At 41.7% G+C, this 15,945-nt stretch overlaps 1 protein-coding gene across 2 annotated transcripts in view; it reads right to left on the bottom strand.

Moving 5' to 3' along the window:
• Positions 1–1,768: 1,768 nt before the first annotated feature.
• The window catches only part of b4galnt4a (beta-1,4-N-acetyl-galactosaminyl transferase 4a), a 176,152-nt gene continuing 161,975 nt past the window's right edge, over positions 1,769–15,945 (bottom strand). For both annotated transcript variants that reach the window (XM_085411786.1, XM_085411787.1), the window contains 12 exons: positions 12,631–12,697; positions 10,701–10,865; positions 10,273–10,382; positions 9,622–9,722; positions 8,560–8,633; positions 6,964–8,476; positions 6,166–6,548; positions 5,892–6,045; positions 5,731–5,803; positions 4,829–4,982; positions 4,490–4,616; positions 1,769–3,839 (listed from right to left, as the gene is read on the bottom strand). In XM_085411786.1, the coding sequence (XP_085267912.1) occupies positions 3,725–3,839; positions 4,490–4,616; positions 4,829–4,982; positions 5,731–5,803; positions 5,892–6,045; positions 6,166–6,548; positions 6,964–8,476; positions 8,560–8,633; positions 9,622–9,722; positions 10,273–10,382; positions 10,701–10,865; positions 12,631–12,697 (3,036 nt within the window). In that variant the 3' untranslated portion in view covers positions 1,769–3,724. The remainder of the gene's footprint in view (positions 3,840–4,489; positions 4,617–4,828; positions 4,983–5,730; positions 5,804–5,891; positions 6,046–6,165; positions 6,549–6,963; positions 8,477–8,559; positions 8,634–9,621; positions 9,723–10,272; positions 10,383–10,700; positions 10,866–12,630; positions 12,698–15,945) is intronic.

The following is a 15,945-nucleotide window of genomic DNA, read 5'->3' as shown; positions in this document are numbered from 1 at the left end:
TGCTGCTGAATGACAACGCGGAAGCAGCTCAAACACCAATCAGAAGACGCCCGACTCTCACGTCAGCCAATCAGAGCACACTTAAAAGCTCTCCTAAGTTGGAAAACAAAAGTAAACTTAATTTCCCCTGAAAGAGGGATACCGTAACACTGACGTGTATGACCTACTACTGCATTTGCCCATTATCCAAGTATCACACAATGTTTCAGATATTTTGTGAGAACATTATTTTATAAATATATTATTTTGTCAAATCGAGAGCTCAAAAATACTATTAAATATGATTAAATTATTAAATACTATTTATTGTAACAGTAACAGATACATGGCACATCATCCAGTCCCTAGTTAGTTCCTCTCGTTCACTCAGAAGTACATGGCTTGTTCACTGCATATTAGTCAACTGCACTGTAAGTATAACAGATACTCTGAGCGCCTAGTAATGGTGTAAGACTTATACCATATGAGGTGGAGTAAAGTTTACTTTTGACTGTACAAGGTTTAGGGTTTTCACCGAAAACTGCATTTTAAGCTTATTTAGAACAGGAAGGAAGGCAGAAATACTGCAACAGCTCGAATAATGAGAGATTTTGTAGTGGTTAACTAGTAGTGCACTGTACATTCTGCTCATTCAGCACCAGTTCAGCAGAACTAATAAAAAATAGGCCTGTTACTACCTGCTTCTCATTAGTCTGCGCTCACATAGGCAGGGTGTGTCTCGATTACACATAAGGGGTTTAAAGCACAAGACTCACTCTACGTACCTGCTGGACCGCAACAGTGGCTGCAATAAATGTTATCTTGTATATACAGACCCACATGTTACATGACATATCGTCTGTGTGCATGAAGTGGAAAAACCCAGTCCTGATATGTACATGCACTCGTATCATGCTGTCTGTATTAGTCAGTCATAGAAACTGAAAAAACTAAAGTACATGTAAACTCCCCAATTTCTTGCTGTTAGTCAGAGCATAAGACACACGGGACACGGGAGAGGAGATCACAAGGGGTCAGCGCTTGCCTCATCCAGACCTTGTTTAGCTGTGGTGTGGACAGCGCTTACCTCATGATCTAGAGAGGAAAGCCACAACCGTGTCAATGATTAAATGTCAGTTCTGCTGGGAAGGTTTTTAATGTTAGCGTCATGATGTTTCACTTCTCACATATCACTCATATGTGATCACAGTGTGATATGTGATCAATGCACAATGAGTTCTCTGGATGTATTAGAAACCATTTTTCGGAGGAAGCTTCATCACCTGACTGACGTCATCGTAGCGTATTGAAAGTAGTGTTTCCCAGACAAATTCATGTGTAATACTCTGGCTGTTTTGTTCATGTAGATTTCCCAAAAACAAATGTGTAGCATATAAATAATAACAAAAAGCTATAATTTGCAAATCCTTCGAACACTATAGTTTACAGAAAATATAGCAATGGGAAAATGTTATTTATCCTTTATATTGACAAATACATGTTCATTTAAAAAAATATCGTGAAATAATTGAAAACTGGAAAAGTCAGCTGTAGTAAGCTTTATTTCTCTGGCAATGAATCACCCTACCTCTGCTCAAAATATGTTGAGCAATGTTATTTCCATGTCTCCATTTTACCACTTCACGGCCCGTGTGGGACGAGCACCACCGTGTGGTCAGAAAAACAAATAACATTTTTATTTTACTTTTGTGTCACTTTTTCTGTATTGAGACCAGGGTTCCAAAAACATAAATAAACGCACAACAAAAAAACTAAAATATTATCCAGATGTAAGGATAAAAGTTTATTTGCAAAAACAAAAAACAAACAAACAAACAACAAATGAAAATAAAAGTACAATACATTCTTAAAACCTTTTCTCTACAAAACAATTTCACAGAAATTACCTCGGAATGTATACTTATTTTTCATTTTGTAAATGTTTCATATATATATATCTATATATATATATTCTTATATTAATGTGTTTCCTTTATTTTAAATAGTCCCATGTGAATGCAAAATTATGTACAGTGTAGACCTTTTTTTCTGTAGAGGCAAAAAAGGTCTAGAGGGCATTTTGACAATCATATAGTCAATAACAGATCGTTAGTGTTCATCCATATACATGTCCAGCCAAGAGCCCTCCAGCCACTCTTCCTCAATATAAGTGCCATGTTGCATAAACAGAAGGCATTAGGAGCCCGGCCTCCAGCCAAAATAATGGGAGCAGGTGGGGTCCTACTGGACTGCAGCTGCCAGTGACTCTTTATCACACCCTCTGTTCCCACTCAGTAGTCATTCTTAACGATTCTCCTTCTATCTCACCAGTGAACACTTCGTATCACTAAAACCTCAATCAAACATGTCCTTTCTTTTGAGATAATACAATAAACAGTGACACTTCTATGATCCTTTAAAGAGAATATTATTTTCCTCTTTTTACAGTATATCTGAATTTACACTGACTTTACAGCCTGCTGATAAATACCGTTGTATTTCTGCTTGTCTCGGCCCTCGTCAGTCATTAAAGTAGCTTAAAAACTGCCTGCAGCCAAACCCTGATAAAGGCACACATTTGTGAAACAGCCATGCCTTGCACCACTGTGTCCCACACATGAACTGGTCTCCCTTCTGTTAGCGCTTAAAACAAGCTCAAACAGAAGAGTATCTGTATTTTCGACAGCCAAGCATTCCCCGTCTCTGTGGGATTTTAATACGAGAAATGAAGTTTGCAAACAAAAAAATCTGTCAGTAGATCTGAAATGCTCACAAATTCAGTGTTATTGAACAGGAATAGCATGCCAAATGTAAGCACATGCTTAATCCAGATAAATAAAAGTCCCTTGTTAAAAAAAAAAAAGAAAAACCCCCTCATCACTTAAAACAAATCAAGTCATAACCAATAGCTTGCATTATTATAAATGCTCTATTTTAAAATTGACATTATAAAATAATATTACAAACAGATACAAACACACAAGTTAGCATGACAAGGAAAAGGATAAAGAAAGGAATAAAATAAAGGTGAAGAAGGAGAAAGAGGGGCAGAAAGGGATGTATCTGTTTGAGAAAGGGCTTTTTCTGAACGGAAAACTTTCTGTGGTTTATAATATCAGATACAAAGAGGAGTTCAGCACCTCAGTCATTCTAGTCAATGATATTTAACAGGTAGAAGTTGATGTACTGCTTTATCAAACAAAGTGTTCCTCTACTTGAGCTACAACCCTGCGTCTGAATCGCCTGATGAACACGTTGACACACATTCTATTAGGCTCCCGCGTGAGAGCATGTTAGCAAAAAGATCTTAGGTTGTCTCCACATCTCCGTGTTAGAAAAAAAAAAAGGGGTGCTTTCCGTCATGGCAACACACCCACACACCTATATATACATACCCACACATACAAACACACACGCTCTCTGCTTTCCAGTCTGTCTGAAAACATTGCACCAAAAAGGACAGAGAAAAGGAGAATAGAAATAACTCTTCTCTCTGTACAGTAGTTCAGTCAGTGAGGCAAAGTGATGACTCAGGTCCGTCTGCGTAAAAAGCACGCCTCCAAATTTCAAATTTGGAATCAGTTTCCTCGTACAGACAAATACACAACAGGGTCCGAGGAGTCCCTGAAAGGAGCCTGTTTCGAAAAGGCAGAATTCAGGCAGTGAGCGAGCTCCGACAGGTCTCTCTCTCACACACACAGTGGGTCTGCAGGTAGGTTTAGGATCCTCTGACCAACAGGCTGCGCTATCCCTTGGGAGTTTTTTTGTTTTGGGCATTCCACATGCCTCTCTTGGAGTGGTAGTAGTGAAAGAAGTTCCTCAAGCGTAGTCTTTCTACTTCCAAACCGTTCTGCAGGACCCTAACGAACGAGAGAGACAGAGAGAAGTTTCATTTTTTGTCTCAGATCATATTGCAAATACACTTCTACACTAAAAGATAACCCTGCATATAAGCTGATAACCCTGATTTTCATGTGTTCGTGTACTTCTAAATGAGAATTTGGACATGAACAACATGAACATTAGAATGAAGGTACGCTGTATTTTATTACCTTGAGCGTTTAAACAACACGTTGATAGCTGTGTCCTTGCTTTAAATTACTTCTTTTAAGTCAGGTAAGGTCTTTTTTTTTCCAAGTCAGAAAATTGTGTTATTCTGATACCGCATGAATACATAATAATCTTCGGTTTCTTTAGCTCAAGTTTTGAAATTGCTACAGCTATAATTTCCTCTGCCACAACGCAGATTAAAGGACTAACATTGAAAAATTACAATTTAAAAGATAATTTCCTGATCACTATAAACATAAATGTTCAGCTTTTTAAAGCTTCTTGTGATCTTCCCTTCCTGAGCTGCACTTTCACTAATAATATAAACTTTTACAAAACACAGGGACATTTTTTACAACATGCACTGCTTTTACACAGCTTTTGAGGTTAAATTAGATGTTCACTAGTTTGTTCACTCTGTGTCATACATGCTTTGAGAGTGTTTATGTTGCAGAGCTACCTGTCCAACAGTTCCCAATCCTCTCCACCCCAGCGGTCTTTGAACTCTTCTGTGTTCATCCCTCCAATTTTATCAAAATCTGATTTATAAATTCCAAACAGACCAAAGCCGTTTACCTCCCAGTAACCTTAGAGACAAAAGAAAAGCACTGAGTCATACAGTTTGATGGTGCAGCAACAGGAAAATCTGATGCCTATACATGATTGTACTTCAAAAAGTGTATTTACTACACATATAAAATAAAAATCACATATATCACCGTAACTGGGGAATGAGTTTCAGTGCCCCTTCAAACTAAGCCTTTGTTAATATGTAACACGTGTATTTTTTGTGTGTTACCATCAGGCTCCTGTGGTGAACTACCACAGCTGAGTCTCATGACAATGGGAGCAAAAGCAAGGCGTCCCTCCACGCAGTGCTTCCTGATGCTTTCCAAGATGTTGAGAGGGAAATGGATGTGCAGGTCACACAGGAATACGATGCTGTGGCTGTCCTGTGGGAGAAAATGCAAAGAAATGCTCAAGTATGTTTGCTACATCCAAATGATATCAAAATCCTTCCTTCAACTGGGCAAAAGAAGTGTCTGATTTTTGTGTGTGTAAGCTGGTGCAAGACAAGCGGATGTTCACATGCGCTTTACCGCTTTTTACATGGGCTTTTAGGATTAACGAGAGCAGAAGCTCTCTTTAGGTCTGTGCTCGGCATGAGTGGGTTGTCGTCACGTCAACAGCCCATAGGTCATTTAGATATGAGTGACAGTCGTGTCATCCCACCATGACAGCACTGACAGTCAACTGACGGATCAACGTCTGTCCAGACTTCCAGCTGCTCCATTCTCCCATGGGTGGGTATGCATGTGTGCGAGACAGAGACAGCCACAGAATGGTGTAAGGGCACATGCACACAAATAACCTGTGAGAGGGAGTGGATGTGACAGCTATGGCATACATATGACAGAGGATATGCGGCTATCTGTCTAAGGAATTCCCTGTCAGCCACAGCTGGACTCTGTGCGAGAGAGCCAAGGAAGGCAGTAGGAGGCTTGGAGATAAGGGTGAGATCCACAGTCCATGACAGACCAACCTCGCTGTGATGCATTCATTATGCATGAGTGTTCTTTCTGCCTGTCCATCAGCCAGTAAAGGTCATGTGGTCTGTGCAAGCGTCTAACCTTCAGTGAGTGGCTTTTGCCTGCCAGCTCACATATTGTCGTCTTCTCTATGTGTGCTTGTTTCACTGACCTCAATAGTGTCCACTCCCATCTGCAGTCCTGCCGAGCGCTCAAAGTTGCCTTCTCTCCTAAGATACTCATATCTGCCAAAACACAAATATATATAAAGCGCGGCAGCCTTCAAAATATTAAAAGTCACAGCACACAGCTCCTCGTGTCGCATGCACACACCTTGGCACACTGCTCTCTCGAAGTGCCTGCTCCACGTCCATATCTTCGCTCTCAAAATCCACAATGATGATGCTGAAATTGTCATCTTTTGTCTGCCGGTGAAGATTTTCCATGTCAGAGATGAACTGCTGCACCCAGCGAGCCTGGTTTTTTACTGAAGAACAGTAATACCAAAGGCAAAAGGACAGCAAGTTGAGAAAACAAAGAAAGTATAGGCAAATAAATTATTCATCTGAAGGATGCTGAATCTGCCCTGGATTAACTTTTGACTCACCTGGGACCACAAAGTGTACCATGACATCTTTCCTCCATTGGAGCATGACTGGCTGGCATAGCAGGGGCTTAGCATATGCAGTGCTCCAGGGTGTTGCTGCTGCTCGGCCAGACGACTTGGTGGGAGGAGGAGGAGGCGGTGGGGTGGTGAGGCTGGGAGTGGCAGTGGAGAGGGCCGAAGCCGGTGCTGAGGCAGGGGCAGAGTCTGTGTTCTCTAAACTTTCCTCCCCCTGCTTGCTGCGGTGTAGCAGCAGGTAAATGTATTCTGAAAGGCGTACCACGCTACGTCCTCTCTCCATAAGCTCCAGCTCCACGAGGTACCGGTTCCCTCTTGCCGAGTCACGCCGCTTTTCAACGTTGATAATTCGCAACAGGGTGTAGATCCTAGGGCAGACAGACAGAAAATATTGAAAATACACAGAGAGGTTGCACATATAGAATACAACGTTTTACATCATTGGCACAAGTGGATTAATTATTGTTTGTGTGTACAAACCACTTCAAAAAAGCTGATTCTCATTATCTGTGGCACATTGAATTTAGCATGGATGATGAAAATAACAACAGAGAAGCTACTTCACACAAATAACATCGAGCTTTGCAAGAACTACTGAAGAAAATTGTAATCAGCATACTGAAGACTGAGAGCAAGACTTCAAAGCACCAGGACATGAGCAATATGTTGAAGCAAAATTACCTTTTGCTTTATATAACGATTAGCATAAGTACCACACCTAAACTAACAAGGATGCAGGGAAACATAGACCTTGTCTGTTTTATTTCATTTTGCCATGCTTACCCCCCATTGTGCTCATTGAGTTTCTCCATGTACTGTGCCAGCACGTCCACCACCTCGCTCTCTGCTAGCTGCAGGTTCCCAGACACATTACAGCGCAAGTCATTCCAGTCAGAGCGCAGAAGCTCAAAGTCCATCGGATTGACCGAGAAAGTCCTCTGCCAGTTAATGCTCTCCTCTGCCCAACCTGGCCGAGCCTCCACCTCCTCGTAGCTGTAATCTGACATTTCACCCTCCTCTGGCTCTGGCTCGGGATCAGGATTAGAGTGGTTTGTTTCTTGGTCGATATCTGGAGGGTTGGGGTCTGGCTGCTGCTGGGACTCTGTAATCTCTGAGGTTCGCAGGTAAGAAGTAACCCGTGATTGACCTTGGATTGTGTTGTCTGTAAAGTTTAATCTTGGTGGGGTAACAGAGGGATGAGGGGGACCGCGGTGAGAGGACGGTTCGATTAGGTGGTGTTCTTTACTGGGTGGGTCAGCCATGATAGTAGTCTTTAAATCCCGGTGCTCTCCTTTGCTTTTGCTTTTCTCTGGCTGTCTTGCCCCTGTTGCCTTGTTAGAAGACTTTACCACACTTTCATTGTGTGTGTTGGTGCTTCCATTGTGAGGAGAAGCCTTACCTTCTTTTATAGGGGGGTTAGGCCAGAGCTGAGGCGCACTAATCAGACTCCTACTTCCTGTTACGCCTCCCCCACCACGTCTCCTGGCACCCAGGTTTACCAGCCTGGTGGTCTTTCCAGTCTGATACAAAAAGACTCCTGGGAAAACCTCTCTAGGGTGGCGAGATGCCCTCTCGTCCCTCCTCTCTCGCCGCTGCTCCCTCTCCTTCTCTCTCTCCCTTGCAGGCTTGGGCCTGGTGATGTAGATCTTGTTCTCCTCCCTCTTCTCTTTTTTGCTCCCGGGAAGCCTATCGTGGAGGTTGTTGCCATGTGCAGAGTTGCTGAGGATCTGCCTGGCTCGGCTAGCAAGGGCAGAGAGGGACGACTTTTGGGGAAAGAGAAGAGAAGACTTGCTGAGTTTAGTCCGTGTGTCAACTCCCCTGTCTTCTCCGCCACCTGTTCCTCCGCCTTTCCTGGCAGGGTCTAGTTCTGCAGAATCAGTGTGGACCCAGGACAGAGAGCGACCCCTAACCACGCTTTCGATATCAGGCTGAAGAACCCTTGCTTCGATGTTTTCAAGTCTCTTCCCCGTGTCTTTTCTCATATTCTCCCTTGTATGATCTCTCCCCCAGTCTCTGTCCAAATCCCTATCCATCTGTCTGTCTCTGCGAGGAAAACGCCTCCTTTCTCTGTGCTGTATGATACTGTTGACTGGGCCCTCATCTTCTTCATCATTAGGATCCTCCTTCTCTTTCTCCTTGTCTCGGCCAGCTGGTGTGGGCTCAGACTTTGATTGCCGATAGGAGGGATTTGAAGTATGGCTGGTCTGGCTTGGATAAGAGGGCTTCTTGGGTGACTGTGTGCCAACAATCTCTGCCTCATCCTCTGTATCTACCACCTCCTCCTCCTCTAGGAAATCTGGGGACACGAAAGAGACTTAAAGTTGAATGAGAGTCTGTACGTGTGCAGGTGGGTGCATGTGTTTGCTCATTATTAGTTACCATCTGGGTTCGGGAAGAAGAACGGCCTGTCATCTTCTTCCTCATCCATCTTCATATATTTGTAGAAACCAAACCTGGCAGACAAAACAAGAGGCAGCACAGGCACACGCACACACACGGCCACATGCATTAACAGAAGGTTGAAGTTTCGATGTGCCTTGCAGCATAATACACTTAGGCTACGTTCACACTGCAGGTCTTAATGCTCAATTCCGATTTTTTGATCAAATCCGATTTTTTTGTCTGCTCGTTCACACTACAAATAAAATGCGACAGCAAACGCTCTCTAGTGTGAACGCTCAAAGCGGCCCGCATGCGCAAAAGAAGATGTCACACACAACGCGCTGTTTAGACCCAGAGCAACAGTATTGTTTGACTGATGGCCGTTAATATAAAGACTTCGGTCTTCACGTTTCCCAATTTTTGCTTTAAGTTATTTTGTTATTTACATAATAATGTAAATAACCTAATAATGATCCTTATTGCTGTTTAAGAGAGGAGCGGTGCTTCAAAGGATAGCTGCAGATTTCTGTCAGAATCTGCAGATTATACAGTACAAATAAAATGTTTACGTTGTCTTCCCAACAGTTTCACTGACATCCACACTGGATGGCCAGGAAGCGTTCGCGATGTCTTCTCGGGCGCTTCTCTGGCGCTGATAATTGGCTTCAGTCTTGTGTCGGTGACGTAAAAGGCGGATTTAATGCGACTTGACCGTTCAAACAGCAGTCGATTTCTAAAACATCGGATATGTATCGGATTCAGGACCACATACGAAAGTGACCCAGATCGGATTTGAAAATATCGGATTTGCGCCGTTCACACTGTCATAGCATGATCGGATATGGGTCGCATAGGGTCAAAAAATCGGATTTGATGCGCTTTCGCCTGCAGTGTGAACGTAGCCTAAATCTCTTAGTGAGGGGTCACATGAATCACTGCCATCAGATTCACAGACACTTGAACACTTATTCTGCATAATCAGTGTACGCGCTCATATATACAAGACAAAGACAAATGTTCCCATACCTCCCTAAGAGATAAAAGTAATAATGCCCTTACTTCTCCAAGTAGATAGGGGACTCTCTGTAGAAACACTTGTTTTCTCGCTCCATGTGGGTGAGGCGCGTGAAGTCATTAGGGTAGACGAAAGACAGATAGACCTGATAAACAGAGACATGTCAATCAAAAATGCAATCGCCCCAGAAAACAGTGACAGGAGGAAAAGTTAGGTTAAACTATGTGCACTTTGTGACAGTGTTTAATTACAACCAGTCACTTTATATAATGCTGCATTTTGTTAAGGTCATTCTTGTCTAATCTGAAATGGATTTGCTGTGTAACTTGCATCTCTCTCTCATACCAGTTATCGTTCATCTTTGCAGATGTTGCAGTAACCTGTGCTGCCCTAAAGGGGGGAGCAGTGCTCAACACTGCCCTCCACTTACTTTGTTTATGCTGTGCTTGACACAAAGGGAGAGATGCAGTGGCGATATCCAAATCAGCACAGATGTAGCTTCTCTGTTTCTCTGTTTGCTGCGCAGTTGATCGGGATATTACACTGGGAATACTTTTTAAGGGCCACTACCATATCTGGTCACATTTCTGATGACCCCGCTAGTCTACTTTTAGCAACAGCTGACTGTCGAAAAATAAAAGCTGATTCGAACAAAAGCGTCACTCTTTTTGTGACCCAGATGGAAAGTGACTTACGAACTGCAGGCCCTGGTATCTGGCAATGGGGAAATCTTTGACTACATAGGTTGGAGAGTAAAGACAGGCCGGAAGAACGTTTTCCAGTCGAGAGGGATCAATCATAGGGGCTGAGAAGAGACAGAGAGTGACAGGAAGAGGCAGGCAGTTATTCAACAACTAGGCCAAACCAATGTGTGTATAGAACACTTAAATAAATGAATAAATAAAAATCTAAGAGTCAGATAGGTGAGTGATGAAAAAAAGCAGGAAAATCCAGAAAAAATGGAACACAGCCTACTGGATGAAATTACAGTCTGAATACAGCTAAGATGACAACTGCAGACAATCGAGCCAGACAATCAGGCATTTAGAGAAAACGACAGGCCAGAAAATCAGGATGAAGACAGAGAAAGAGGACAGCCTGAAATGATGAATGGCAGATTTACTGCTATAGAAGGTGTCCCTGGGATCCGGCTTCAGCATATCAGCTCCATGCAGGATGGTACGGCCTCCCTCCAGACCCTGAGGCTGTGTCTCCTCTGGGAGACGGATGTGACTGGCCAAGGTCTGAGGGATGTGGTCCACACTGTTCATCTTCAGATTGGACTCATCTGGAAAAAAAGCAGTGAAGAGACATTAAGTTAGAGTCAGCGGAAAAGAGGAAGACTCTTTATCTCATTTCCTTTTTTATGCTCCTCACAATGGACAAATTTGATATTTAATGTTTAAAAGAAGATATGATTTGGGCCACAATTACAGCAAAATCGCTACCATCTATGACGAGGTGGCGACTGAGGAAGGAAGAGACAGAAGGAGAAGCAGAGGGGAGATGGCACAAAGGAAGCAGAGGAAGAGGAGGAGAACCCTAACAAAAGCTGAAGTGAAGGATCAGAAAAAAGTTGAAGCAAACAAAAGCAGAACAGAGCCGAGTCATAATTATACCAATCGATAACAGGGTAGGAGGAGAGCGCACGCGTGATTAATGGCATGTCAGTGGCAATGCCTGATGGGAGAAGTGCTTTATAATTAACAGGGTGGTCAGCATAATTTTTATCCTCACGAGGGTGAATTGTGTCCACCATCTTTCTCTCTTTTTTTCCCAAACAATAAGATATCTGTTGATCACACTGCTGGTTTTTACTACACACAAGTCTTGCAAATGTTGACTAATGGGCTCGTTGATCAGCAAAATAATGGAAAAAATTGCATCATTTTTCATATATTTGTATTATCATCAAAACCACAGCATTCATTTATGTGCAGCAGAGATATTGAGATGGATCTTTGCAACAAAAACAAAGGAAACCAAAGAAAAAAATGCTTGTTTAACTTTACACATTTATAGCAACTAAGTTGACTGCATCTTTGGTGTTTTTTCACTTAAATTATGAAACATAATCTGTGGCATTATTACACAAATGGAGCTTCCAATTCAGGTTGTGCCAGTAAGAATTTATTTTGAAACTATAGACAGAAAAACACTTGCATGAGCAGAGGGAAGCGTGGCACAATGAAAGACATAAAAATAGCTTGGGATAGTTTTTCAGGTACATAACAAAATACCTCTAAATTTATGTGCAAGTATTCCACTTATACAATGCAACACTGATTGCAGAATCAAAGTCCTACAACTTTAACTGGTGTCCCAGAGCAAAGAGATGCATGTTTTTGCTCAAACAGGAAGGATTATTAAATAATTTCCAGAGTGAGTGAATGGAAAAAAACAACTGAGGGAGGCAGAGTGACATGAGGGAGGAGAAGGGATGGATGGGTGGAGGACGGGAGACAGATGAGGAGATGGTAATGCTCGAATCCAGCAGGTGACCTCATATATGGTACGAGGCTTCATTCCTCTCTGTCACAGCTTGTCATAAACAAGAAGACAGGATTTGGCATGCATCCACATAACACTGCAGCTTTGCCCAAGATGACAACTCCACACATCATTTTCTGTGCAGCTGGCATTTCCCCCTGTTAACGATGCTGAATCTTTGTGACACATTACTATTCTTGGAGCTATAAAGGTTAGACATCTACTCTGGAGATAGTGTTCTCATTTCTGCTAAGAATGACACCTATGGAAGAAAATAGATCATCTATTAGATCCTGAAACTTCTCTTTAGCCGCACGTAGGGAATACATGCTGTGTTCTCAAACTGACATCTGCAGTGAACCCACAGAAGAACATTTTGGTTTAAATAGGTTGTTTCTATGGCATGATTGAGCCTTTCCTTTTGGCAAGCTCTCAGCTGAGCATTTTCAGCAGATTTTCTATTAACAAAGTCCAGTGTGTAAATGCCAATAAATACAAAAAATTAATCATGAAATTATTAGATTCCACGACAAGATGACACAAATTTGATGAATTGCTCTTACCTGTGTAGAGGGAGATGTAGGCCGAGTCTATCACTTCATATTTCAGACCAGGCAGGAACGGACGCCACTGTGTGTGAGAGCAGAGAGTGAGAGAAAAGGGACTGAGCGAGAAAACTAAATGCCAACATGTTCAAAGTATACGGCGAGCAGAAATCGTCCATCAGTCTTTGCTGCCTGAGCTGTGACACTCTGTGTTATTGATCTTAACAACATCACAGGATCGATCTGAAGCAGGGTTTTTCTATAAACACACATAGTTGAAGACAGAAGAGGAAACAGAATAAAGAATGTAGGACATATACATCCTTACAAAAGGTGTAAGCAAGGAAAGGAAACAAGAGGAAAATGACAAAGAAAATAGACCATGAACAAAGAGACAACATGGCTGTATGGATAAGACGGGGATGAGTAGGTGTAGAAAAACGATGTAGTAATGACCTGAAAACAGCAGCGAGAGAGAGAAATAAAAAGGGGATGAGAAAGAGACAGAGAGGCAAGCTACAATTCTTTTAAATAGATTTCACAATTACCTCGTCACTTCTAGTTACCAAGGATATAATCACAGGAGACAGGTCATTTTCCAACCCTCAGCTTGAGAATACAAATATAAACACCCTCCTCAGGCTTATGCAAATGCCCCCAGTGTATGCACGGCATAAAAACATGCACGCTGTTTTGGATTTTAGGGCATTTTATCACAAATGAAGCGCTGAGTGTAGCACCAAATTCTGAAATTAGAAAGGCATTTACAACATCTACAGTGCTGCGAAACAGTGTTTCTCCCTCTACCGTATTGGTTCCTTTTTTTCTGGCTATTTGTCACATATTTGGCAAAATTAACCCAGATAAATAAAAACTCTTTGAAATAAAGTTGGCTCCTAGAACCTGGATGTTGACGTATCCTCGGGCAGGATGCAGAACCCCAAGTTGCCTCTGAGAGCGTGAAAGTTAAAAGTGCTTAGGCATAGAAAAAAAAAGCATTCGTGTGAATGAGATTTGGAGTAAGAAAGCACTTCGAGTGCTCAAATTGAGTAGAAAAGTGCATATAAGCACCAGTCCATTTACCATTTATCACTTTAACCTAATAACTGGTTCTGCTACCTTTGGCAGCAAGAACTGCAAGCATCAAGCATTTACGATAACTACCGATGAGTCTTTCACAAGGCTGTGGAGACGTTTTCAGCCCACTCTCCTTTGCACAAGTGTTTTAATTCAGACACACTAGAGGGTTGAATATTTTTTTCCCTTAAAACATAAAATCACCATTTAAAAACAGCACTTTGTATTTCTTCGGGTTATATTTATCTATTATTAAAATATGTTGTGGATCTAAAACTTTTAAATGTGACATATATACAAAAAGTACAAAATCAGAAAGGCAGAAAATGCTTTTTCACGGCACTGTATACTGTATGCAAATGATACACGCCAATAAAGCATTGTTTCAGAAACACACATAACCGCAGAAGTGCATGTAGTGCATTAAAGAACAATAAATAAGGACACAGGGTAACATCATGCAGAAAAGCACCAGGGGGTGGCCCAGCAGGCCAGCAAAGGCTTCACTATCTTGCTGTCATTTCAGGGTGATCGTCTTCAAGGTCAAGCCAGAAGGCTCCACAACCCAACTCCAGGAGGGACAAAAAAAAAAAAGTGGACACCACATATTCAGTGTAAAATGCAGCCAACCTTTCTGTTATTCTTACACGCCAGAACACACAGCAAAACTCGAGTGATCATCCATTCAATACTAAAAAATACATGAATCAATCCTATTTCAAGGTTTACTTCCTTTTTCGCATTACTTTTAATCACATGTCACAGTCTTATTTTGGAGCTCTTTTTCTGCGTCTCGCCACTTTGTTTCACTGTAGGCTGTAACTGCGTAGCTGCATTTCTGGAATGTATAATGAAAAAAAAACAGACCCGTTTGTTTTCGCCAAAGAAATGCAACTCAAAATGGCTCAGCTTTACAGGTCAAAGCTGCAAGCGAAAGATGTTGTGAAATTTAAAATGAGAGACAATGACAGTTGATGCTTTGACTTGTGGCTCGGAGCGTGTTTCAGCAGTGCGTTTAGGAAGAATGTCAACACAACCCTTTCCAGAGCTCAGTGGAGCACAGCACCGCTGATGTGTCATCAGCCTTAAGTGAAGATGAGGCACACAACACTTGTGCTCCTGCAGGGCCCATTTTCTAAATATGTGAACTTCTGTTCATTGGCTGACCTCATATATTTGCTAATGAATTCCTCCAACCCAGCGAGTGTGCGTGTGCATGTGTGGAGACACACAGCATCTTTTATGAAAGCGTAAATGTAGTGTGTCTTGTGTGTACAGGTGTGTTTACTTTAAAACACTTTTGACAGGAAACAGCAGGAAAAAGCAGAGGTGCGCTCACTAGCCCTGCAAGTTCAAAAGAAAGGGGGAGAAAAAAAATCAATATCCAAGGGGAAATAATAAAAAGTACCAACAGTGGAAACAAAATGACAATGAACAACAGGCAGTGTTGTTTCACACAGGCTAGACCACCGACTGATATATAAAGGTTTGATTCTGTTTTCAATCTGATGATCAAAAGAGGGTTTTAATCCTTCTTAGTGTATGGTTTGATACCAAACCGAATAACACACGCAGCTTTTGTTATTTGTTTTTATCATTCAACGATTAGGAGTTTATTGCTTCTGAGAAGACTGACTGCTGGCTGCTGTATTTGTTACCTTAATTCAATCAGTTGCACCAGAGCCCAACGCTCTATCGATAAAAAGTTGTTTTGTTAATGTGACACATAAGTAGAAATGACATAATGAAAATAACTGACCGCTTCAAGTTTACATACAAACCACTTGAGATTTGTGGTCAAATAAAATTAACAGAAATTAAGCACTTTATTTGTTTGATTTATTCTTGCGAATAATGACTTTTATGCTAGTACTAGCTCACCTTGGTACATTTAAAAGGTTGTCAATTTCCATTTGTTCGACTGAGGACAGAGAGGTTCATTGTGTTCTTTGTATAGCTCATCTCTTGTTTCCTCCATGTCGTACATAGCAGAACAAGACAGATGTTAACAAGCCTGATGAAGCCTGCCTTAGGGGAAAAGGCAAGAAGAGAGCGGCGCTACCCTGATGTTATTTGCAACCCCAATTCCAAAAAAGTTGGGATGATGTGTAAAATAAACACAAAATGTAATGATATGCAAATCTTATGAACCCATATATCATTCACAACAAACACAGAAAGCATATGAAATTTGTAAATTTAAAAAATATTAGCTCACTTAAATTTGATGGTGGCAACATACCTAAAAAAAAAAGA

This window comes from Rhamphochromis longiceps, linkage group LG7 (assembly GCF_057381845.1).
Source record: "Rhamphochromis longiceps isolate RC_006_pf linkage group LG7, R_longiceps_female_GT1.1, whole genome shotgun sequence".
Lineage (NCBI taxonomy): Eukaryota > Metazoa > Chordata > Actinopteri > Cichliformes > Cichlidae > Rhamphochromis > Rhamphochromis longiceps.
The sequence above is the reverse complement of the archived record's forward strand: the minus strand, read 5'-3'. Positions and strand labels throughout refer to the sequence as shown.